Below are 24237 nucleotides of genomic sequence, written 5' to 3' on the forward strand. Positions count from 1 at the left end.
ACTGAGTTTGATAGTCGGGTTCTTGGGGGTGATGTATGACTATTTTTGAATAGTTAATATAAATATATTATGATCCCAAAAAAATAAAATTAAATTAAAGAAGACTTATTATTTATTATGAATCATGAAGGGCTTATAATAATAGGAAAATAAGGTTGAGAGCAAATTGACCCCAAAAGTAACTTAAGAGAGTTTAACACACGTATTAGAGGATTGAGATCACAAGAGTTTCAATTAACATAAGCTTTTAATCACCTAAAAGTATTGATGGAATGCTTGCTAACACATTTTATGTTAGGGAGATTTAACTTATCAAGAACCAAAACAATATATCTACACTTAGACTAAAATTAAAGAAGACTTATTATTTATTATGAACCAAGGGCTTACAATAATAGGAAAATAAGTCTCTTGCTACAAAATGTTGAGAACCTGGGCACTCTCTTGCTACATAGACTTGCAGGCAAGATGAGAGCAAAATTGTGGGATGGTGCAAGGTCATGTGTGAAGGAAGTTACGTGTACAAAGTAGGGTCTTATTGAATTGATGACGATGACAATGATGATGTAGATGATGACGATGACGATGGTGGTTCCATGGCACAGAAAGTGGCGGCGGCGGCACGGCGAGGAAGATGGTGAAGGTGGTGGATTATGTAGAAGGCTTGCCACACTCACCACCTCTTTGGAGGGTGAGGAGGAAAGGGTCCTCACAGTCATTGTAGATACCAAGGGACTCAGCCTTGGCAAGGAATTTGTCCACTATGGAGTTATCAAGCTGGGGTTCTCTGGACAAGATGAAGAGGGACTTGGCAGACACTCCAGCCACCTCACTGCAAGAGTACACCAAGGCAGCTGAGTAGTAGGACCCACCATTATCACTTTCCAATGCAATGATCCAATAGGGTGCCTTCACCCCATTGATGCTGACTTCTAGTTTGCCTGCTGAGGTGGCACTTGGCTGGGTGATGTTGCCATTCACAGATGACACTTGGCCATCTCCAATTGGTTGCCCATTCATTAGTAAAGCACTGGACCCCCCTTCGATGGCCTTCAAGCCAACCTCCATGGCTGTGCTGCTTGCCCCTACCTTGAGAGCTATTGAGTTTAGTGATCCAGAGGCTTGCTCTAAAGCATGCTTAGTTTCTCCTCTTGATATTTTGTAGCTAATCTCCAACACTTGTGCCCTAATCTTGTTTAAATCACCCACTAATCCACTCACTGCACCTTGCTCGTTGCTTCCTTCCTTCACATAGCCCTTTATATCGCCGATACTTGATTTCAGAGAAGAATTAGCTTGGCTTATCTGCCCATTCAATTGCTGTACCTGGCTCACATCATCAGCTATCTCTTGTAGAGCCACTCCTGCGGCCTCTGCAGACCTCGCCAGATTATTAGCAGATTCAGCTAGCACACTAGACTCTGTTGTGTTAATATCCTTTAATGCTTGGCTGACCTCGCTTACGGCCGCTAATTGATAACAAACCTCTCTCGCGCCCGCGCAGACCCCTCTCGCTGCAAGATTAACAGTCCCAACTTCTGCAACGGCCAGAGGATTAATGACCTTAAGCCCGCTGTTAATCAAGGTTATCTTGCCAGCGGTTGAGCTATACTGAGCTTGATTACAAACTAATCCTGACTCAGTTAGAAGCTTGAAGCTGGCTGTGCTGCCAATTTCGTACCAGTGGCCAAGGTAAGCCTCCAAGTTGATGTTGTCAATGGTGGGTGGTTTAGCGCATGATCTACTGGCTGCAGCCCTAGAGCAAAACGTGTTTGCTTCTGTAAACAAGATTAATGAGCTTGATAATAAGAGGATAAGGATCAGGGGCTGAATTAGAGTCTTATCCATACTTGCCCAACTAGTGTAAAACCCTAATTCAGAAAGCAAGCTTGATACTGCTTGAAGATGAAGTGTAGAAGCTCACCACAGAGGTAGCTTACAGTGCGCAGAAGGCTCCTTCTATATAGTGCTCGTTACACGGCCATTGACCAATGAATAGATGTGAACGCAAAGACTCCATGGCTGTGGTTATGCCGTGTCTCATGTGAAGAATGTGTGTGTCATCGGGTGCGTGTGAACCCATCTTCTTGGTATCACGCTGTGCACCGACCCCTCTGGGCCCTGGCACCTCTTCCTGTCTCGTATTGGGAAAACTTTCTGAGTCCTTTCACATTCAACCACCATTAGCTCCCACAAATAGCACCCTACCACAAGGCCATAGTCTACATTGCACTCTCCTTACCCACCACCTACTCATGGTTTATTGCACTTTTGCCATTATGAACCCCCCCCCCCCCCCCCCCCCCCAAAAAAAAAACAAACACAATATTTGGGAATTTGCCACATTGCACTTTTATCTTTATCCTTTAATATAGCTGCGCTTTTCTTTAAAAAAACCCCAAAAAAACTTTGTGTGTGAATTTGTCACAACGTGCTACTAGCCTCCACTTTAGGTGTGAATTATTTGCCAGTGCCAAAGAATTTTGGTAAAGTACTAGCGCAAGTACAAGAAATTATGATGCAAAAGTCCATAAAATGGTAGGGTTTGATAACGCATTGGCTAGGTTTTATGTGCTTGCATCATTGGTGGGTGCTAGTTGGTGATATTTTCTCTAATCTACAACAAGATGAGTCCTATTCTTGAGTGGATACATGGATACTCAATCATTGATGCCTCTTTTCCAGTAGTGCTTAAATTCTAGAGAGAAAGAAAGCATCATTGAGGGGTTTCTATAAAAGATAAGGAAGATATAACCTTCTCTCCAAAGTTTATATTTGAATTCTATTGATGTAATAGCCTGTCTCTCCAAATTTGGTCCATGCCCCGTTTTCCACTTTTTTGAAGAGGCCCCGCCCCTTTAAGACCCCAAATTTTCCCTAATGTGTAAATCTAAGAACTCCAATAAAAATCCTTATTGGTCCACCTGAGTGAATGCTACAAAGAGGCTGTTGGATTTAGCTACAAAAGAAGCTATTGCCATTAGGTTCTCAACACAATTCATCTTTGCCTAAAGTGAACCCAATATTTTGGGAAGGTAGCCCTATGAAGTTAATAATCCTCCTCATCACTAATACTACCAAATCTCCTTTCCTTTGAATAACAAGTCTGTCAATATCTTGTAATGTAATTGATCACTTGTATTTTACAAAACCATGTAGCCTCCGTGGTTTGGAAGAGCATACATCCTCCATAAATTAATGAACAAAAAATGGAAAAAATGATGGATGTGTGTGTGTATGTAAATTGTGTTAGAAGGCTTATTTCAGTTGGTGAATTGTAAAAGGTGAAGTGGGTAGATTCCTCGCCACATGGTTTGATTGAGAGACTCATGGATGCGAATTAAGAGAATTATGGAGGAGGTGGAGATTTGATAGACAAATTCATTGAGATGATTGTGGATTAAGATGCTCCTTGTTGACCTATAAGTTGATGTAATCTCAAGCTCATTCATGAGTGGAATTAGTATTGAAATCTATAGTATAGAATGTGTGGATTCAAATGAAGGGTTTTTTCAATTTAAAAATTTAAGATAAATTTACAAAAAATACTTTTATAAAAGGGATTTCTTTATTGATTTTTGAAAAATTCTTTTACAAAAGAGATTTTTAAAATTATTTTTTTAATTTTTAAAATAAGTTTTTATATAAAAAATATCATTTTAAACATGAAAATTTTACAGATAAGGGGTTTTTTAAATACCCGTGAATGCATATGGTATGTAGGTTTTCTTAGTAGTGCATGTTACAGGTGAAATCATAGCCTTGTCTATGCTTCATACAAAAAGATGTTATTTTAAACATGAAAAATTCACAGATAAGAGGTTTTTAACATAACCCGTAGCTATTCAATATTTTGCACCAGTGGGTGAAATCATAGCCTTGTTTATGCATAATTTGTGTTGTCTTAATCTTGATTAAACTAATCACTTTGCTTAATCAGTTATGGCTTTGATCATTTTTTTTATTAACTTATCATGAGCTTCCTTCACGATGTTATGCCGTCTGCACCTATTTTAAGGTGCCACTAATTGCTTTCATAGCTTGTGCGCATGCCTTTGTGAGCAAGATTTTCTAGGTATAAGACTGTGTAAAGCTGCAACTTTTACTGTTGTGGTGCATATTCTGCAGTATTGTGTGAGCAGCAGCGGAGGGGACCTGTGCATGGCATTAGTGGAGCATGGGGCAGTAACATCTTTATGCAATCCAAGCTGCATCGACTACGAAGGGATTCTGTATGTGGTAAGCTGCGCGTTAGTGAGACGACCTCTACTAGCTAGCGATGAGTTTTAGCACAGCAGGCGTGCATGTTCTCTGCATTTTCAAGCAGTAGGTAGTCCTTCCGGCACCCTCGGCCATGATGCGCAACTCCCATCGAATCTCACCTCTGTGTAAGAGTCGACAGTTCATCCACCATTAGCATCTCTAACGGTCTGATTTTTTCTAAAATAATTGTGTAAAATGGCCTACAACTATTATTCACACAAGTATAGTTGCTTTTTTATTCACATGAGGAATATAAGTATAATTGCTTTTTTATTCACATGAGGAATACAAGCATAGTTGCTTTTTGACAGGTGCCATGCCTAATGTCCCGGATAGATTTAATCCCATAAAGATCTTTCTATTGCGAGGTTTACTTCTATTACCGGTTCTCCTACCTCCAATCGGTTTCGGTTTCGGTTAAAGGGATTTACCCTTTAATAAGCTTTTTTATGGATCAAATATAGAGAGTATAATGGTGGCTTTGCCTCTAAAAGCTACAACGCTTTCTCAGGTTCACGTGTGCGTTCCATCGAACATTAGTGCCTTTGCCTCTGAAAGCGTTTTCTCAGCTTCGCTCTTCTGACTGATGGTTTGCATCGGATTTCAGGTTTTCTATTGCACTCCCGGCATATGGTGGGGTCTTTTCACTTTTCCTTCACGGTACTTGTGGTACGCTATCGATCATTGAAGAATACTTAGGCCGCGGGGGTGGTCCCCCTTAGTCACGTAAAAGTGATCATTATTCAAACACGGTATCCGCGTTTTGCAATGGTAATCAAACTTGCCAGGAAAGATCTACAGGGCTATCACCTTCTTTGGCCAGATCTTCCAACCTTTTCAGAATTCCTTGAGGGGGGGTTCCCACCCTTCCCCCTACTGCAAGTTCTCCCCCGCATGGGGCTGGGGAAAGCGGGGGTCCCCTCTCGGGGCCCCTTCCTCTTTCTTTGCCTAATCCGCTTTCGCTCGCCACTACTAATGGAGTCTCAGTTCTTTTCCTTTCCTTGCTGTCACTGATAGACAGAGAAATCACGATATACATTTTTGTGTATTAGCCAAAGCATTACTACGTATGTCCGATGGGAATCATATTCACTCCGGGACTATAGCAAGGAAACTCGAGGGAGAACGAGAAATCACTCTAGGCTTTGTCAATTTCCCTCTCATGAGCGACGATTTCGCCGAGAAGGAGCCTGTATAGTAGGAGTGCTCTCAGTCCCTTTCCGTGACCCTCTATCCCACCATCCGGAAAGATTGCTTGGATAAGGGCAATTGATCCGTGAGTGTTGGATGAGTTCTGGTGTACGAGTAATTTGACCATAGTGGGGTTGATGACAACCTTGCTCTATTCCCCTCGAGACAGTAGGTTTCCAGCACGGTGACACCAGGGGGTGTCACTTCAATGTTGAGGGGGATCGATCCGGGGATTTCGTGCTATGTAACGGGTGTTTTCAAATAGTCAATCCACTCGTGGGTGTTCGCTAAGTCTCTCAAGTCCGAGGCGGAGCCGCAACAAATGGCATGCCCGGCAAGCTTGGATACGGTTTCCCGATTGGAAACCCTGACCACAGACTATCTCCCCATGGCCTTTCGCCTTTGGGGGTGTCCTTCCCTCTCAATGCCCAGGCATCCATCCAATGCATTCTTTTCGATGTAGTAGGAATTGAACCTACCAAACACCGTACAAAATCTTAATGAGTGTTCGATTTGCGTGTTGAAATTTGAGCATTGTGATGTGTTATGGTGGATCAAACACTAGAATCAACATCATTAACAAAGTGATTAGTAAATAATTAAGATATAATTAATGGGTAATTAACAAATAGATTAATGTAGACATGGATACTCAAAAACTAGCAAATTCTCATTAGGGCAATGCCTCAATTTATAGAGTTCACATCAAGCATCTCCATGATTCACTCCACCTCTTTTCCGTGATTCTCTCCACCTCTTCACTTTTCCCAGAATATCTCCACACTTCCCAGAATATCTCCACACTTCCTAAATCTTCTCATGCTACCCTTTATTCTCTCCCAGTAGATTCTTCTCACCTTTTCACAAGTTCTTTCACATTTACTCATTCTCTTTTACAGCCTCTAACCAAGGGCTTATTCCCGCACACACCCTATTCACTTGTATTTTCAACACCTCCCCTCAAATGAATACTCTCTAGCACACCTGGACCCTATACCAAGTTTCCCTCTTACTTGATAGCTCGCGACCAGTGCGCCTCAAGTCCCTAAACTCCATAGTCCTTGACACACACTCTCTCTCTATGTGTCCAAGGCTACTATAAGTGCCCGCGACCTTGACTAAAGTGCTCACACATACATCTACCACGTGGCCTACATCATCGGTGGCTCAGAGGTGGTTTTACTTTATTGGGGCACGTTACATTGGGTTGTGGGGTCTCTCTCTCTCTCTCTCTCTCTCTCTCTCTCTCTCTTAGAAAAGATGATTCGACTCCACTTCCTTTGGAGCCTCCATGAAGTTTGCCAATGTCGTTCCTTCTCCACTGGGTTTGTTGTAGCAGTCTCTTGCCATGTGTCCTGGCTTTCCACATTTGTGGCAAGTGAAGGTCCTCCCTCCTACTCTGCCTCTTCCTCGTCCTCGTCCTTGAGAGAATCCTCCTCGGATGAAGAATGCTTTTTCTTCTCCTGCTGTTGAGTCGAGCCATTTCTTCTCTTTGCCTCTGCTCTCTTGCTCTAGTAGAGCTGCTTCTATCTCGTGTAGCTTCAATTCAGGTACATTCTTTAGTGTTGCTACAATGTTTTCATAATCACCTTTGTCCACACTCTACAGAAGTACTGCTAGTGCCTCATCATCTTCTATCTTTTTGCCAATAGCTGCCAGCTGTTGCTTAATGCTTTTATATTTGTTCAAGTGTGTGATTCTAATGAGGAGAGCTTGCCTAACGATGATATCACGCCTCTCGAGAGGAGAGCTTGCCTAACGATGATATTATGAATATTCTGCCTGAGAACCCTTATGTTTTCATAAGGCTCCGACCTGTGAATCCCGAATGGTACAAAGAACAGATAATATGGACACAAGAAAGTAATTAAGATGAGACGAATGATGATTAACTGTATATGGATTAATTGATAGGCGAGAGGTGAAAGCGCCACGAGGACGATGGGCTTCCCTGTACCAATCTATTTCCAACCGAAAAAAAAGAGATAGTAATAATAATAAAAGGAATAACTTGGACGGCGGGTCTTGTGTCTCCGGGGGCTATACACAAAACCATGCTATGTGAACACACCGGTGATGCAAAGAGAAGGCAAAACAAAAGGAGTGATAAACACAAAAAAGCGTGACCTTGAGCCAGCTTCTACAGAGTGCTGCTGCTCCGAGTTGACATGGTCACCTCAATCCCTCCCGCCAAGAACCCCTGGTAAAGAACCGTGGGTCTGTGGCCGGAGCCAAAGCAAACTCCGTCTAGCGGAACCGGGGTGTCTAGAGAAGAAAGTGGCGGACGAGGGCCCGAGTGGTGGGTCGGGCAGAGCAGCAAGAGATTCTGATCCCCGCCCCACATTCTCTCTCAAAAGAGCTTTGCTTTCCCGTTTGCTCACTTGGTGAAAATGGTAAACACGACAGACTTAAAATATGTTCCATTTCAAGGGTTATCGGTTCGAGTCCGATAGTGAGCGTACCTGCTTGGTGGAATTGGTAAACGCAACAGACTTCGAATATCTGCTCCAGGTTATCGGTTCGAATCCGATAGCAGGTACGGACGTGTCTGAATTGATTTCAAGAGCGGACCCTTGAATTTGAAAACACGGGTTCGATTCCCGTGTTTAGGCTAGACCTTAGGAGGAATTACTTTTATCATATGTATGAATCCTTAGTCTATTTTGGGGACTTTTCATATCTTAGAAGTTAAAAAGTCGTTTGGTTCTTGAAAAGGGAGAAGGCTTTTCAGTTATGGACGTTCTTGATACTAGGCAGATTTTCTGTGTAGCTATGGTGGATTTCTGAATGCAAGATGCAGTTTGTCAGTCTATCTGTCTTTTTCCTGTTTCCTGTACTTTGCATATTCAGTGTCTTGAGTGTAGATACAATGTAGTAGTGATTTGAGAGGAATGTGTGTGTTTTGGAACTGAAGTTCTGTGTGTGTGAGGATTTTCTTGGTCTGACAAGAGTAGGAGTCATTTAAAATGACAGTTCCTGTGTGACAATTTCCTGTGCAAAAACTGCTTGGCTGTGAGATAAGTAAACACTGGCGATTCACAGTGGTTTCAACCACAATGGTTGATTAGGATGGAGCCTACAATACGAGCATGCAAAGCAATTGTTGTAGATTCAGGCACTGCTGATTCAGGTGCTATTTCGAAATCAGATTCAGGAGGCAAAATCAGATTCAGGTGCTGTTTTGAAATCAGATTCAGAAGGCGAAATTAGATTCAAGAGGCAAAATCACATTTAGGAGGTAAAATTTGATTCAGACAGGCTGTCCAGAAGATTGAAGAAGAATCAGTTTGTCTATTTTGAAGAAAGGGTGTAATTTGAATGACGGTGCTTATGAAGGGTGTTCAAGGTTGAGTATGCTTTCTTTTGTAAGGGGGATGAGTGCCAAGAAGATGCCGAGTAGCAGTTATGGTGGCGGTTACAATGGCAGTTATGGTTCTTGGAAGTCAGATGCTGAATGGTAATACATTCTAGGGAATTCACAATAGCCTTCATATTCTTATTTTGTAAGATCAGTAGTAAGGCGGCAAGGTTCATAGCAAGGAGGATCATGGCAGATTTTGACAGTACAGTTTGACAACACAGTTTGACAGTTTTTCTGATTTGCAGACTGGATCTGCTTTGCAGCCAGAAGGTAACTTTTTATGGCAATTTTATGACAGTTTTTCTGATTTGCAGACCGGATCTGCTTTGCAGCCAGAAGGTAACTTTTTATGGTAATTTTTTCAAGGAGAAATCATAATATTATCAATTTAAAATATTTCAATCATTTTAATCAGCCAATTAAATAAACTATGCGGATCTCGGTACAGCATCCGTGGCTCTCTGTTTGGCAAATTTAATGGGTCTCGGATTGGTGTGGTGCATCTTTCTTGAGGGCTGAATATGATTGTTGTATTTTAATTATGTGTGTGTCATGGGGGGTGAGAAGAATAAGAAAAAAATGTGAGGTTTGCATGAGTAGGAAGCATGAGGTGGATGATTGTCCATGTGCAATTGATGAGTGCTCAAATAAAGATGCATGTAGGAAATGGTGTATAGTTGACCTATGCACAAAGTTTCATAAAATCATCCATAAAGTGCATAAAGCATCATCTTGGGAGGAAATGGAGACTGCATTTGAAAGGTTGGCGGATTTTGAGGATGACTTAGAGAATGCATATGAATGGTTAGCTGATCACAAAGGAGACAGGCGAAAGTCATGTTCTAGTAGGAAAAGCATTGGGAAGTTACAAAAAGCATGTGAGAAGTTGAGAGATGCACATGAGGATGAGTTCAATGGGGAATCAAGTGATGATGATGACAGATGGGTTGGCATGGAGATTGAAATCCATCAAGTGGGGATACCAAAGATGGAGGAGAAGGAGGTGCAAAAGGAGGTTGGCCAAGAGAGCCTAGAAGAGCCCCTAGATACCCCTAACCTACCACTAGAGTATGCTCATGGAGTGGAAGAGGAAGATTCATTGCTCAACATTAGGTTAGATGTCACTTGCATCTGAGGAATGTTGTGAGGAGAAGCAGATCATACATAGCAATGATGTTGTTCATGTCATTCAAAGCGCAATTGAAGAGGTGGATACCAAGATGAATGAAGACGAGGATGTGATTCAGTTGTTTTTAGGTTCCATGGATGATGTGTGGAATTACAGATAAAGAATCAACTCAGGAGGAATTCCCTGAAATCAGATTTACTGAAGAGGATTTTTTGGCAAATATGTCAGTTCAAGAAGAATTTCCACCAGAAAGATCTGCACAGGAGGATTTACAGCCAAAAGATATTGCAAAATTGATATTTGAATCCCATAAACAGATTTTGAACTTAGAAACCCAATGTGGTGAACAAACCTTATAGGAGTTTACACATGCTGATTGTGATGGTTTGCGAATTCAAGCAAAAAGTCAGACCATTGTGTCTGATGTTGTCGATGATCACGGAAATCAGATTTTTGATTTTGAATGTTTTGAAGGACATATTTTGATGTCACGGTTTGATATTCAAAAAGAGATGTTTCAATTGCAGAGAATTTGAACAAGCGGATTGCTTTTTGTTTTGGACTAAAGTGGGTTGCATCAGATCAAGGTCTTATCGATCAGATTGAGCAGGGGGATTGTCAAGAGCAAGTCATTGAGACGAGTATAAAGCAGGTTTGACAAGTTTGGGGGATCATGCCTGAAATGTGGGCTGATGAAATTTTAAGCTTAAGTTTGATGGATGTGCATTCTAAAATGGATGTGGTTCTCAATTCAAATATATTTTTGTTGATGAATGATGTGCTTTCAAGTTGATGACAGATTGGAGGTGAATTTGTGCAAAATGGATTGTCAGATGTGGATAACACCCTCACTTTGCACCTTCTTTTGTAAGGGGAATGAGTGCCAAGAAGATGCCGAGCAGCAGTTATGGTGGCGGTTACAATGGCAGTTATGGTTCTTGGAAGTCAGATGCTGAATGGTAATACATTCTAGGGAATTCACAATAGCCTTCATATTCTTATTTTGTAAGATCAGTAGTAAGGCGGCAAGGTTCATAGCAAGGAGGATCATGGCAGATTTTGACAGTGCAGTTTGACAACACAGTTTGACAGTTTTTCTGATTTGCAGACTGGATCTGCTTTGCAGCCAGAAGGTAACTTTTTATGGCAATTTTTTCAAGGAGAAATCATAATATTATCAATTTAAAATATTTCAATCATTTTAAGCAGCCAATTAAATGAACTTTCTGGATCTCGGTACAGCATCCGTGGCTCTCCGTTTAGCAAATTTAATGGGTCTCGGATTGGTGTGGTGCATCTTTCTTGAGGGCTGAATATGATTGTTGTATTTTAATTATGTGAGTGTGTCATGGGGGGTGAGAAGAATAAGAAAAAATGCGAGGTTTGCATGAGTAGGAAGCATGAGGTGGATGATTGTCCATGTGCAATTGATGAGTGCTCAAATAAAGATGCATGTAGGAAATGGTGTATGGTTGACCTATGCACAAAGTTTCATAAAATCATCCATAAAGTGCATAAAGCATCATCTTGGGAGGAAATGGAGACTGCATTTGAAAGGTTGGCGGATTTTGAGGATGACTTAGAGAATGCAAATGAATGGTTAGCTGATCACAAAGGAGACAGGCGAAAGTCATGTTCTAGTAGGAAAAGCATTGGGAAGTTACAAAAAGCATGTGAGAAGTTGAGAGATGCACATGAGGATGAGCTCAATGGAATCGAGTGATGATGATGACAGATGGGTTGGCATGGAGATTGAAATCCATCAAGTGGGGATACCAAAGATGGAGGAGAAGGAGGTGCAAAAGGAGGTTGGCCAAGAGAGCCTAGAAGAGCCCCTAGATACCCCTAACCTACTACTAGAGTATGCTCATGGAGTGGAAGAGGAAGATTCATTGCTCAACATTAGGTTAGATGTCACTTGCATCTGAGGAATGTTGTGAGGAGAAGCAGATCATACATAGCAATGATGTTGTTCATGTCATTCAAAGAGGCGGATCATACCAAGATGAATAAAGAGGAGGATGTGATTCAGTTGTTTTTAGGTTCCATGGATGATGTGTGGAATTACAGATAAAGAATCAACTCAGGAGGAATTCCCTGAAATCAGATTTGCTGAAGAAGATTTTTTGGCAAATATGTCAGTTCAAGAAGAATTTCCACCAGAAAGATCTGCACAGGAGGATTTACAGCCAAAAGATATTGCAAAATTGATATTTGAATCCCATAAACAGATTTTGAACTTAGAAACCCAATGTGCTGAACAAACCTTACAGGAGTTTACACATGCTGATTGTGATGGTTTGCGAATTCAAGCAGAAAGTCAGACCATTGTGCCTAATGTTGTCGATGATCACGAAAATCAGATTTTTTATTTTGAATGTTTTGAAGGACATATTTTGATGTCACAGGTTGATATTCAGCAAGAGATGTTTCAATTGCGGAGAATTTGAACAAGCGGATTGCTTTTTGTTTTGGACTGAATTGGGTTAAATCAGATCAAGGTCTTATCAATCAGATTGAGCAGGGGGATTGTCAAGAGCAAGTCATTGGCGAGTATAAAGCAGGTTTGACAAGTTTAGGGGATCATGCCTGAAATGTGGGTTGATGAAATTTTAAGCTTAAGTTTGATGGATGTGCATTCTAAAATGGATGTGGGAAACGTTGTTCTCAATTCAAATATATTTTTGTTTAATGATATGTGCTTTCAAGTTGATGACAGATTGGAGGTGAATTTGTGCAAAATGGATTGTCAGATGTGGATAACACCCTCACTTTGCACCTTCTTTTGTAAGGGGGATGACTGCCAAGAAGATGCCGAGCAGCAGTTATGGTGGCGGTTACAATGGCAGTTATGGTTCTTAGAAGTCAGATGCTGAATGGTAATACATTCTAGGGAATTCACAATAGCCTTCATATTCTTATTTTGTAAGATTAGTAGTAAGGCGGCAAGGTTCCTTTTCAAGGAGAAATCATAATATTATCAATTTAAAATATTTCAATCATTTTAAGCAGCCAATTAAATGAACTTTGCAGATCGCGGTACGACATCCGTGGCTCTCCGTTTAGCAAATTTAATGGGTCTCGGATTGGTGTGGTGCATCTTTCTTGAGGGCTGAATATGATTGTTGTATTTTAATTATGTGAGTGTGTCATGGGGGGTGAGAAGAATAAGAAAAAATGTGAGGACCATTGTGTCTGATGTTGTCGATGATCACAGAAATCAGATTTTTGATTTTGAATGTTTTGAAGGACATATTTTGATGTCACGGGTTGATATTCAGCAAGAGATGTTTCAATTGCAGAGAATTTGAAGAAGCGGATTGCTTTTTGTTTTGGACTGAATTGGGTTGAATCAGATCAAGGTCTTATCGATCAGATTGAGCAGGGGGATTGTCAAGAGCAAGTCATTGAGACGAGTATAAAGCAGGTTTGACAAGTTTGGGGGATCATGCCTGAAATGTGGGCTGATGAAATTTTAAGCTTAAGTTTGATGGATGTGCATTCTAAAATGGATGTGGGAAACGTTGTTCTCAATTCAAATATATTTTTGTTGAATGATATGTGCTTTCAAGTTGATGACAGATTGGAGGTGAATTTGTGCAAAATGGATTGTCAGATGTGGATAACACCCTCACTTTGCACCTTCTTTTGTAAGGGGGATGAGTGCCAAGAGCAGCAGTTATGGTGGCGGTTACAATGGCAGTTATGGTTCTTGGAAGTCAGATGCTGAATGGTAATACATTCTAGGGAATTCACAATAGCCTTCATATTCTTATTTTGTAAGATCAGTAGTAAGGCAGCAAGGTTCATAGCAAGGAGAATCATGGCAGATTTTGACAGTGCAGTTTGACAACACAGTTTGACAGTTTTTCTAATTTGCAGAGATTGGATCTGCTTTGCAGCCAGAAGGTAACTTTTTATGGCAATTTTTTCAAGGAGAAATCATAATATTATCAATTTAAAATATTTCAATCATTTTAAGGTGCCAATTAAATGAACTTTGCAGATCCCGGTACAACATCCGTGGCTCTCCGTTTAGCAAATTTAATGGGTCTCGGATCGGTGTGGTGAATCTTTCTTGAGGGTTGAATATGATTATTGTATTTTAATTATGTGAGTGTGTCATGGGGGGTGAGAAGAATAAGAAAAAATGTGAGGTTTGCATGAGTAAGAAGCATGAGGTGGATGATTGTCCATGTGCAATTGATGAGTACTCAAATAAAGATGCATGTAGGAAATGGTGTATGGTTGACCTATGCACAAAGTTTCATAAAATCATCCATAAAGTGCATAAAGCATCATCTTGGGAGGAAATGGAGATTGCATTTGAAAGGTTGGCGGATTTTGAGGATGACTTAGAGAATGCATATGAATGGTTAGCTGATCACAACGGAGACAGGCGAAAGTCATGTTCTAGTAGGAAAAGCATTGGAAAGTTACAAAAAACATGTGAGAAGTTGAGAGATGCACATGAGGATGAGTTCAATGGGGAATCGAGTGATGATGATGACAGATGGGTTGGCATGGAGATTGAAATCCATCAAGTGGGGATACCAAAGATGGAGGAGAAGGAGGTGCACAAGGAGGTTGGCCAAGAGAGCCTAGAAGAGCCCCTAGATACCCCTAACCTACCACTAGAGTATGCTCATGGAGTGGAAGAGGAAGATTCATTGCTCAACATTAGGTTACATGTCACTTGCATCTGAGGAATGTTGTGAGGAGAAGCAGATCATACATAGCAATGATGTTGTTCATGTCATTCAAAGCGCAATTGAAGAGGCGGATACCAAGATGAATGAAGAGGAGGATGTGATTTAGTTGTTTTTAGGTTCCATGGATGATGTGTGGAATTACAGATAAAGAATCAACTCAGGAGGAATTCCCTGAAATCAGATTTGCTGAAGAGGATTTTTTGGCAAATATGTCAGTTCAAGAAGAATTTCCACCAGAAAGATATGCACAGGAGGATTTACAGCCAAAAGAAATTGCAAAATTGATATTTGAATCCCATAAACAGATTTTGAACTTAGAAACCCAATGTGCTGAACAAACCTTACAGGAGTTTACATGCTGATTGTGATGGTTTGCGAATTCAAGCAGAAAGTCAGACCATTGTGTCTGATGTTGCCGATGATCACGGAAATCAGATTTTTGATTTTGAATGTTTTGAAGGACATATTTTGATGTCACGGGTTGATATTCAGCAAGAGATGTTTCAATTGCAGAGAATTTGAAGAAGCGGATTGCTTTTTGTTTTGGACTGAATTGGGTTGAATCAGATCAAGGTCTTATCGATCAGATTGAGCAGGGGGATTGTCAAGAGCAAGTCATTGAGACGAGTATAAAGCAGGTTTGACAAGTTTGGGGGATCATGCCTGAAATGTGGGCTGATGAAATTTTAAGCTTAAGTTTGATGGATGTGCATTCTAAAATGGATGTGGGAAACGTTGTTCTCAATTCAAATATATTTTTGTTGAATGATATGTGCTTTCAAGTTGATGACAGATTGGAGGTGAATTTGTGCAAAATGGATTGTCAGATGTGGATAACACCCTCACTTTGCACCTTCTTTTGTAAGGGGGATGAGTGCCAAGAGCAGCAGTTATGGTGGCGGTTACAATGGCAGTTATGGTTCTTGGAAGTCAGATGCTGAATGGTAATACATTCTAGGGAATTCACAATAGCCTTCATATTCTTATTTTGTAAGATCAGTAGTAAGGCAGCAAGGTTCATAGCAAGGAGAATCATGGCAGATTTTGACAGTGCAGTTTGACAACACAGTTTGACAGTTTTTCTAATTTGCAGAGATTGGATCTGCTTTGCAGCCAGAAGGTAACTTTTTATGGCAATTTTTTCAAGGAGAAATCATAATATTATCAATTTAAAATATTTCAATCATTTTAAGGTGCCAATTAAATGAACTTTGCAGATCCCGGTACAACATCCGTGGCTCTCCGTTTAGCAAATTTAATGGGTCTCGGATCGGTGTGGTGAATCTTTCTTGAGGGTTGAATATGATTATTGTATTTTAATTATGTGAGTGTGTCATGGGGGGTGAGAAGAATAAGAAAAAATGTGAGGTTTGCATGAGTAAGAAGCATGAGGTGGATGATTGTCCATGTGCAATTGATGAGTACTCAAATAAAGATGCATGTAGGAAATGGTGTATGGTTGACCTATGCACAAAGTTTCATAAAATCATCCATAAAGTGCATAAAGCATCATCTTGGGAGGAAATGGAGATTGCATTTGAAAGGTTGGCGGATTTTGAGGATGACTTAGAGAATGCATATGAATGGTTAGCTGATCACAACGGAGACAGGCGAAAGTCATGTTCTAGTAGGAAAAGCATTGGAAAGTTACAAAAAACATGTGAGAAGTTGAGAGATGCACATGAGGATGAGTTCAATGGGGAATCGAGTGATGATGATGACAGATGGGTTGGCATGGAGATTGAAATCCATCAAGTGGGGATACCAAAGATGGAGGAGAAGGAGGTGCACAAGGAGGTTGGCCAAGAGAGCCTAGAAGAGCCCCTAGATACCCCTAACCTACCACTAGAGTATGCTCATGGAGTGGAAGAGGAAGATTCATTGCTCAACATTAGGTTACATGTCACTTGCATCTGAGGAATGTTGTGAGGAGAAGCAGATCATACATAGCAATGATGTTGTTCATGTCATTCAAAGCGCAATTGAAGAGGCGGATACCAAGATGAATGAAGAGGAGGATGTGATTTAGTTGTTTTTAGGTTCCATGGATGATGTGTGGAATTACAGATAAAGAATCAACTCAGGAGGAATTCCCTGAAATCAGATTTGCTGAAGAGGATTTTTTGGCAAATATGTCAGTTCAAGAAGAATTTCCACCAGAAAGATATGCACAGGAGGATTTACAGCCAAAAGAAATTGCAAAATTGATATTTGAATCCCATAAACAGATTTTGAACTTAGAAACCCAATGTGCTGAACAAACCTTACAGGAGTTTACATGCTGATTGTGATGGTTTGCGAATTCAAGCAGAAAGTCAGACCATTGTGTCTGATGTTGCCGATGATCACGGAAATCAGATTTTTGATTTTGAATGTTTTGAAGGACATATTTTGATGTCACGGGTTGATATTCAGCAAGAGATGTTTCAATTGCAGAGAATTTGAAGAAGCGGATTGCTTTTTGTTTTGGACTGAATTGGGTTGAATCAGATCAAGGTCTTATCGATCAGATTGAGCAGGGGGATTGTCAAGAGCAAGTCATTGAGACGAGTATAAAGCAGGTTTGACAAGTTTGGGGGATCATGCCTGAAATGTGGGCTGATGAAATTTTAAGCTTAAGTTTGATGGATGTGCATTCTAAAATGGATGTGGGAAACGTTGTTCTCAATTCAAATATATTTTTGTTGAATGATATGTGCTTTCAAGTTGATGACAGATTGGAGGTGAATTTGTGCAAAATGGATTGTCAGATGTGGATAACACCCTCACTTTGCACCTTCTTTTGTAAGGGGGATGAGTGCCAAGAGCAGCAGTTATGGTGGCGGTTACAATGGCAGTTATGGTTCTTGGAAGTCAGATGCTGAATGGTAATACATTCTAGGGAATTCACAATAGCCTTCATATTCTTATTTTGTAAGATCAGTAGTAAGGCAGCAAGGTTCATAGCAAGGAGAATCATGGCAGATTTTGACAGTGCAGTTTGACAACACAGTTTGACAGTTTTTCTAATTTGCAGAGATTGGATCTGCTTTGCAGCCAGAAGGTAACTTTTTATGGCAATTTTTTCAAGGAGAAATCATAATATTATCAATTTAAAATATTTCAATCATTTTAAGGTGCCAATTAAATGAACTTTGCAGATCCCGGTACAACATCCGTGGCTCTCCGTTTAGCAAATTTAATGGGTCTCGGATCGGTGTGGTGAATCTTTCTTGAGGGTTGAATATGATTATTGTATTTTAATTATGTGAGTGTGTCATGGGGGGTGAGAAGAATAAGAAAAAATGTGAGGTTTGCATGAGTAAGAAGCATGAGGTGGATGATTGTCCATGTGCAATTGATGAGTACTCAAATAAAGATGCATGTAGGAAATGGTGTATGGTTGACCTATGCACAAAGTTTCATAAAATCATCCATAAAGTGCATAAAGCATCATCTTGGGAGGAAATGGAGATTGCATTTGAAAGGTTGGCGGATTTTGAGGATGACTTAGAGAATGCATATGAATGGTTAGCTGATCACAACGGAGACAGGCGAAAGTCATGTTCTAGTAGGAAAAGCATTGGAAAGTTACAAAAAACATGTGAGAAGTTGAGAGATGCACATGAGGATGAGTTCAATGGGGAATCGAGTGATGATGATGACAGATGGGTTGGCATGGAGATTGAAATCCATCAAGTGGGGATACCAAAGATGGAGGAGAAGGAGGTGCACAAGGAGGTTGGCCAAGAGAGCCTAGAAGAGCCCCTAGATACCCCTAACCTACCACTAGAGTATGCTCATGGAGTGGAAGAGGAAGATTCATTGCTCAACATTAGGTTACATGTCACTTGCATCTGAGGAATGTTGTGAGGAGAAGCAGATCATACATAGCAATGATGTTGTTCATGTCATTCAAAGCGCAATTGAAGAGGCGGATACCAAGATGAATGAAGAGGAGGATGTGATTTAGTTGTTTTTAGGTTCCATGGATGATGTGTGGAATTACAGATAAAGAATCAACTCAGGAGGAATTCCCTGAAATCAGATTTGCTGAAGAGGATTTTTTGGCAAATATGTCAGTTCAAGAAGAATTTCCACCAGAAAGATATGCACAGGAGGATTTACAGCCAAAAGAAATTGCAAAATTGATATTTGAATCCCATAAACAGATTTTGAACTTAGAAACCCAATGTGCTGAACAAACCTTACAGGAGTTTACATGCTGATTGTGATGGTTTGCGAATTCAAGCAGAAAGTCAGACCATTGTGTCTGATGTTGCCGATGATCACGGAAATCAGATTTTTGATTTTGAATGTTTTGAAGGACATATTTTGATGTCACGGGTTGATATTCAGCAAGAGATGTTTCAATTGCAGAGAATTTGAAGAAGCGGATTGCTTTTTGTTTTGGACTGAATTGGGTTGAATCAGATCAAGGTCTTATCGATCAGATTGAGCAGGGGGATTGTCAAGAGCAAGTCATTGAGACGAGTATAAAGCAGGTTTGACAAGTTTGGGGGATCATGCCTGAAATGTGGGCTGATGAAATTTTAAGCTTAAGTTTGATGGATGTGCATTCTAAAATGGATGTGGGAAACGTTGTTCTCAATTCAAATATATTTTTGTTGAATGATATGTGCTTTCAAGTTGATGACAGATTGGAGGTGAATTTGTGCAAAATGGATTGTCAGATGTGGATAACACCCTCACTTTGCACCTTCTTTTGTAAGGGGGATGAGTGCCAAGAGCAGCAGTTATGGTGGCGGTTACAATGGCAGTTATGGTTCTTGGAAGTCAGATGCTGAATGGTAATACATTCTAGGGAATTCACAATAGCCTTCATATTCTTATTTTGTAAGATCAGTAGTAAGGCAGCAAGGTTCATAGCAAGGAGAATCATGGCAGATTTTGACAGTGCAGTTTGACAACACAGTTTGACAGTTTTTCTAATTTGCAGAGATTGGATCTGCTTTGCAGCCAGAAGGTAACTTTTTATGGCAATTTTTTCAAGGAGAAATCATAATATTATCAATTTAAAATATTTCAATCATTTTAAGGTGCCAATTAAATGAACTTTGCAGATCCCGGTACAACATCCGTGGCTCTCCGTTTAGCAAATTTAATGGGTCTCGGATCGGTGTGGTGAATCTTTCTTGAGGGTTGAATATGATTATTGTATTTTAATTATGTGAGTGTGTCATGGGGGGTGAGAAGAATAAGAAAAAATGTGAGGTTTGCATGAGTAAGAAGCATGAGGTGGATGATTGTCCATGTGCAATTGATGAGTACTCAAATAAAGATGCATGTAGGAAATGGTGTATGGTTGACCTATGCACAAAGTTTCATAAAATCATCCATAAAGTGCATAAAGCATCATCTTGGGAGGAAATGGAGATTGCATTTGAAAGGTTGGCGGATTTTGAGGATGACTTAGAGAATGCATATGAATGGTTAGCTGATCACAACGGAGACAGGCGAAAGTCATGTTCTAGTAGGAAAAGCATTGGAAAGTTACAAAAAACATGTGAGAAGTTGAGAGATGCACATGAGGATGAGTTCAATGGGGAATCGAGTGATGATGATGACAGATGGGTTGGCATGGAGATTGAAATCCATCAAGTGGGGATACCAAAGATGGAGGAGAAGGAGGTGCACAAGGAGGTTGGCCAAGAGAGCCTAGAAGAGCCCCTAGATACCCCTAACCTACCACTAGAGTATGCTCATGGAGTGGAAGAGGAAGATTCATTGCTCAACATTAGGTTACATGTCACTTGCATCTGAGGAATGTTGTGAGGAGAAGCAGATCATACATAGCAATGATGTTGTTCATGTCATTCAAAGCGCAATTGAAGAGGCGGATACCAAGATGAATGAAGAGGAGGATGTGATTTAGTTGTTTTTAGGTTCCATGGATGATGTGTGGAATTACAGATAAAGAATCAACTCAGGAGGAATTCCCTGAAATCAGATTTGCTGAAGAGGATTTTTTGGCAAATATGTCAGTTCAAGAAGAATTTCCACCAGAAAGATATGCACAGGAGGATTTACAGCCAAAAGAAATTGCAAAATTGATATTTGAATCCCATAAACAGATTTTGAACTTAGAAACCCAATGTGCTGAACAAACCTTACAGGAGTTTACATGCTGATTGTGATGGTTTGCGAATTCAAGCAGAAAGTCAGACCATTGTGTCTGATGTTGCCGATGATCACGGAAATCAGATTTTTGATTTTGAATGTTTTGAAGGACATATTTTGATGTCACGGGTTGATATTCAGCAAGAGATGTTTCAATTGCAGAGAATTTGAAGAAGCGGATTGCTTTTTGTTTTGGACTGAATTGGGTTGAATCAGATCAAGGTCTTATCGATCAGATTGAGCAGGGGGATTGTCAAGAGCAAGTCATTGAGACGAGTATAAAGCAGGTTTGACAAGTTTGGGGGATCATGCCTGAAATGTGGGCTGATGAAATTTTAAGCTTAAGTTTGATGGATGTGCATTCTAAAATGGATGTGGGAAACGTTGTTCTCAATTCAAATATATTTTTGTTGAATGATATGTGCTTTCAAGTTGATGACAGATTGGAGGTGAATTTGTGCAAAATGGATTGTCAGATGTGGATAACACCCTCACTTTGCACCTTCTTTTGTAAGGGGGATGAGTGCCAAGAGCAGCAGTTATGGTGGCGGTTACAATGGCAGTTATGGTTCTTGGAAGTCAGATGCTGAATGGTAATACATTCTAGGGAATTCACAATAGCCTTCATATTCTTATTTTGTAAGATCAGTAGTAAGGCAGCAAGGTTCATAGCAAGGAGAATCATGGCAGATTTTGACAGTGCAGTTTGACAACACAGTTTGACAGTTTTTCTAATTTGCAGAGATTGGATCTGCTTTGCAGCCAGAAGGTAACTTTTTATGGCAATTTTTTCAAGGAGAAATCATAATATTATCAATTTAAAATATTTCAATCATTTTAAGGTGCCAATTAAATGAACTTTGCAGATCCCGGTACAACATCCGTGGCTCTCCGTTTAGCAAATTTAATGGGTCTCGGATCGGTGTGGTGAATCTTTCTTGAGGGTTGAATATGATTATTGTATTTTAATTATGTGAGTGTGTCATGGGGGGTGAGAAGAATAAGAAAAAATGTGAGGTTTGCATGAGTAAGAAGCATGAGGTGGATGATTGTCCATGTGCAATTGATGAGTACTCAAATAAAGATGCATGTAGGAAATGGTGTATGGTTGACCTATGCACAAAGTTTCATAAAATCATCCATAAAGTGCATAAAGCATCATCTTGGGAGGAAATGGAGATTGCATTTGAAAGGTTGGCGGATTTTGAGGATGACTTAGAGAATGCATATGAATGGTTAGCTGATCACAACGGAGACAGGCGAAAGTCATGTTCTAGTAGGAAAAGCATTGGAAAGTTACAAAAAACATGTGAGAAGTTGAGAGATGCACATGAGGATGAGTTCAATGGGGAATCGAGTGATGATGATGACAGATGGGTTGGCATGGAGATTGAAATCCATCAAGTGGGGATACCAAAGATGGAGGAGAAGGAGGTGCACAAGGAGGTTGGCCAAGAGAGCCTAGAAGAGCCCCTAGATACCCCTAACCTACCACTAGAGTATGCTCATGGAGTGGAAGAGGAAGATTCATTGCTCAACATTAGGTTACATGTCACTTGCATCTGAGGAATGTTGTGAGGAGAAGCAGATCATACATAGCAATGATGTTGTTCATGTCATTCAAAGCGCAATTGAAGAGGCGGATACCAAGATGAATGAAGAGGAGGATGTGATTTAGTTGTTTTTAGGTTCCATGGATGATGTGTGGAATTACAGATAAAGAATCAACTCAGGAGGAATTCCCTGAAATCAGATTTGCTGAAGAGGATTTTTTGGCAAATATGTCAGTTCAAGAAGAATTTCCACCAGAAAGATATGCACAGGAGGATTTACAGCCAAAAGAAATTGCAAAATTGATATTTGAATCCCATAAACAGATTTTGAACTTAGAAACCCAATGTGCTGAACAAACCTTACAGGAGTTTACATGCTGATTGTGATGGTTTGCGAATTCAAGCAGAAAGTCAGACCATTGTGTCTGATGTTGCCGATGATCACGGAAATCAGATTTTTGATTTTGAATGTTTTGAAGGACATATTTTGATGTCACAGGTTGATCTTCAGCAAGAGATGTTTCAATTGCAGAGAATTGAACAAGCGGATTGCTTTTTGTTTTGGACTGAATTGGGTTGCATCAGATCAAGGTCTTATCGATCAGATTGAGCAGAGGGATTGTCAAGAGCAAGTCATTGACGAGTATAAAGCAGGTTTGACAAGTTTGGGGGATCATGCCTGAAATGTGGGCTGATGAAATTTTAAGCTTAAGTTTGATGGATGTGCAATGGTAATACATTCTAGGGAATGAAATTTTAAGCTTAAGTTTGATGGATGTGCAATGGTAATACATTCTAGGTAATCATGGCAGATTTTGACAGTGCAGTTTGACAACACAGTTTGACAGTTTTCCTAATTTGCAGACTGGATCTGCTTTGTAGCCAGAAGGTAACTTTTTATGGTAAATTTTTCAAGGAGAAATCATAATATTATCAATTTAAAATATTTCAATCATTTTAAGCAGCCAATTAAATGAACTTTGCGGATCCCGGTACAATATCCGTGGCTCTGCGTTTAGCAAATTTAATGGGTCTCGGATTGGTGTATGGTTGACCTATGCACAAAGTTTCATAAAATCATCCATAAAGTTGCATAAAGCATCATCTTGGGAGGAAATGGAGACTGCATTTGAAAGGTTGGCGGATTTTGAGGATGACTTAGAGAATGCATATGAATGGTTAGCTGATCACAAAGGAGACAAGCGAAAGTCATGTTCTAGTAGGAAAAGCATTGGGAAGTTACAAAAAGCATGTGAGAAGTTGAGAGATGCACATGAGGATGAGTTCAATGGGGAATCGAGTGATGATGATGACAGATGGGTTGGCATGGAGATTGAAATCCATCAAGTGGGGATACCAAAGATGGAGGAGAAGGAGGTGCAAAAGGAGGTTGGCCAAGAGAGCCTAGAAGAGCCCCTAGATACCCCTAACCTACTGCTAGAGTATGTTCATGGAGTGGAAGAGGAAGATTCATTACTCAACATTAGGTTACATGTCACTTGAATCTGAGGAATGTTGTGAGGAGAAGCAGATCATACATAGCAATGATGTTGTTCATGTCATTCAAAGCGCAATTGAAGAGGCGGATACCAAGATGAATGAAGAGGAGGATGTGATTCAGTTGTTTTTAGGTTCCATGGATGATGTGTGGAATTACAGATAAAGAATCAACTCAGGAGGAATTCCCTCAAATCAGATTTGCTGAAGAGGATTTTTTGGCAAATATGTCAGTTCAAGAAGAATTTCCACCAGAAAGATCTGCATAGGAGGATTTACAGCCAAAAGATATTGCAAAATTGATATTTGAATTTCATAAACAAATTTTGAACTTAGAAACCCAATGTGCTGAACAAACCTTACAGGAGTTTACACATGCTGATTGTGATGGTTTGCGAATTCAAGCAGAAA

At 40.2% G+C, this 24237-nt stretch overlaps 2 protein-coding genes and 1 pseudogene across 2 annotated transcripts; 2 read left to right on the forward strand and 1 right to left on the reverse strand.

The window, feature by feature from the left end:
• Positions 1 to 350: 350 nt before the first annotated feature.
• On the reverse strand, positions 351 to 1953 carry LOC147633154 (uncharacterized). The gene has a single exon (XM_086806187.1). It carries the CDS (start codon positions 1846 to 1848, stop codon positions 652 to 654), a length of 1197 nt encoding a protein of 398 aa, XP_086662313.1. The 5' UTR covers positions 1849 to 1953; the 3' UTR covers positions 351 to 651.
• A 7604-nt stretch (positions 1954 to 9557) lies between these two features.
• On the forward strand, positions 9558 to 10815 carry LOC147633155 (uncharacterized). Its single transcript, XM_086805692.1, is given in 5 exon segments — positions 9558 to 9926; positions 9928 to 10072; positions 10107 to 10286; positions 10472 to 10596; positions 10744 to 10815. Coding segments are annotated over 5 exon segments (891 nt in total).
• A 12630-nt stretch (positions 10816 to 23445) lies between these two features.
• Positions 23446 to 24095, forward strand: LOC147633156 (uncharacterized; annotated as a pseudogene).
• Positions 24096 to 24237: the final 142 nt, after the last annotated feature.

Source organism: Cibotium barometz, chromosome 12, assembly GCF_041138505.1.
Source record: "Cibotium barometz isolate CiBa-2024 chromosome 12, ASM4113850v1, whole genome shotgun sequence".
NCBI classification, from domain to species: Eukaryota; Viridiplantae; Streptophyta; class Polypodiopsida; order Cyatheales; family Cibotiaceae; genus Cibotium; species Cibotium barometz.

Excerpts from the sequence above, each read along its gene's own strand:
- LOC147633154 (XM_086806187.1), bottom strand. The coding sequence starts at position 1,848 with ATGGATAAGACTCTAATTCAGCCCCTGATCCTTATCCTCTTATTATCA.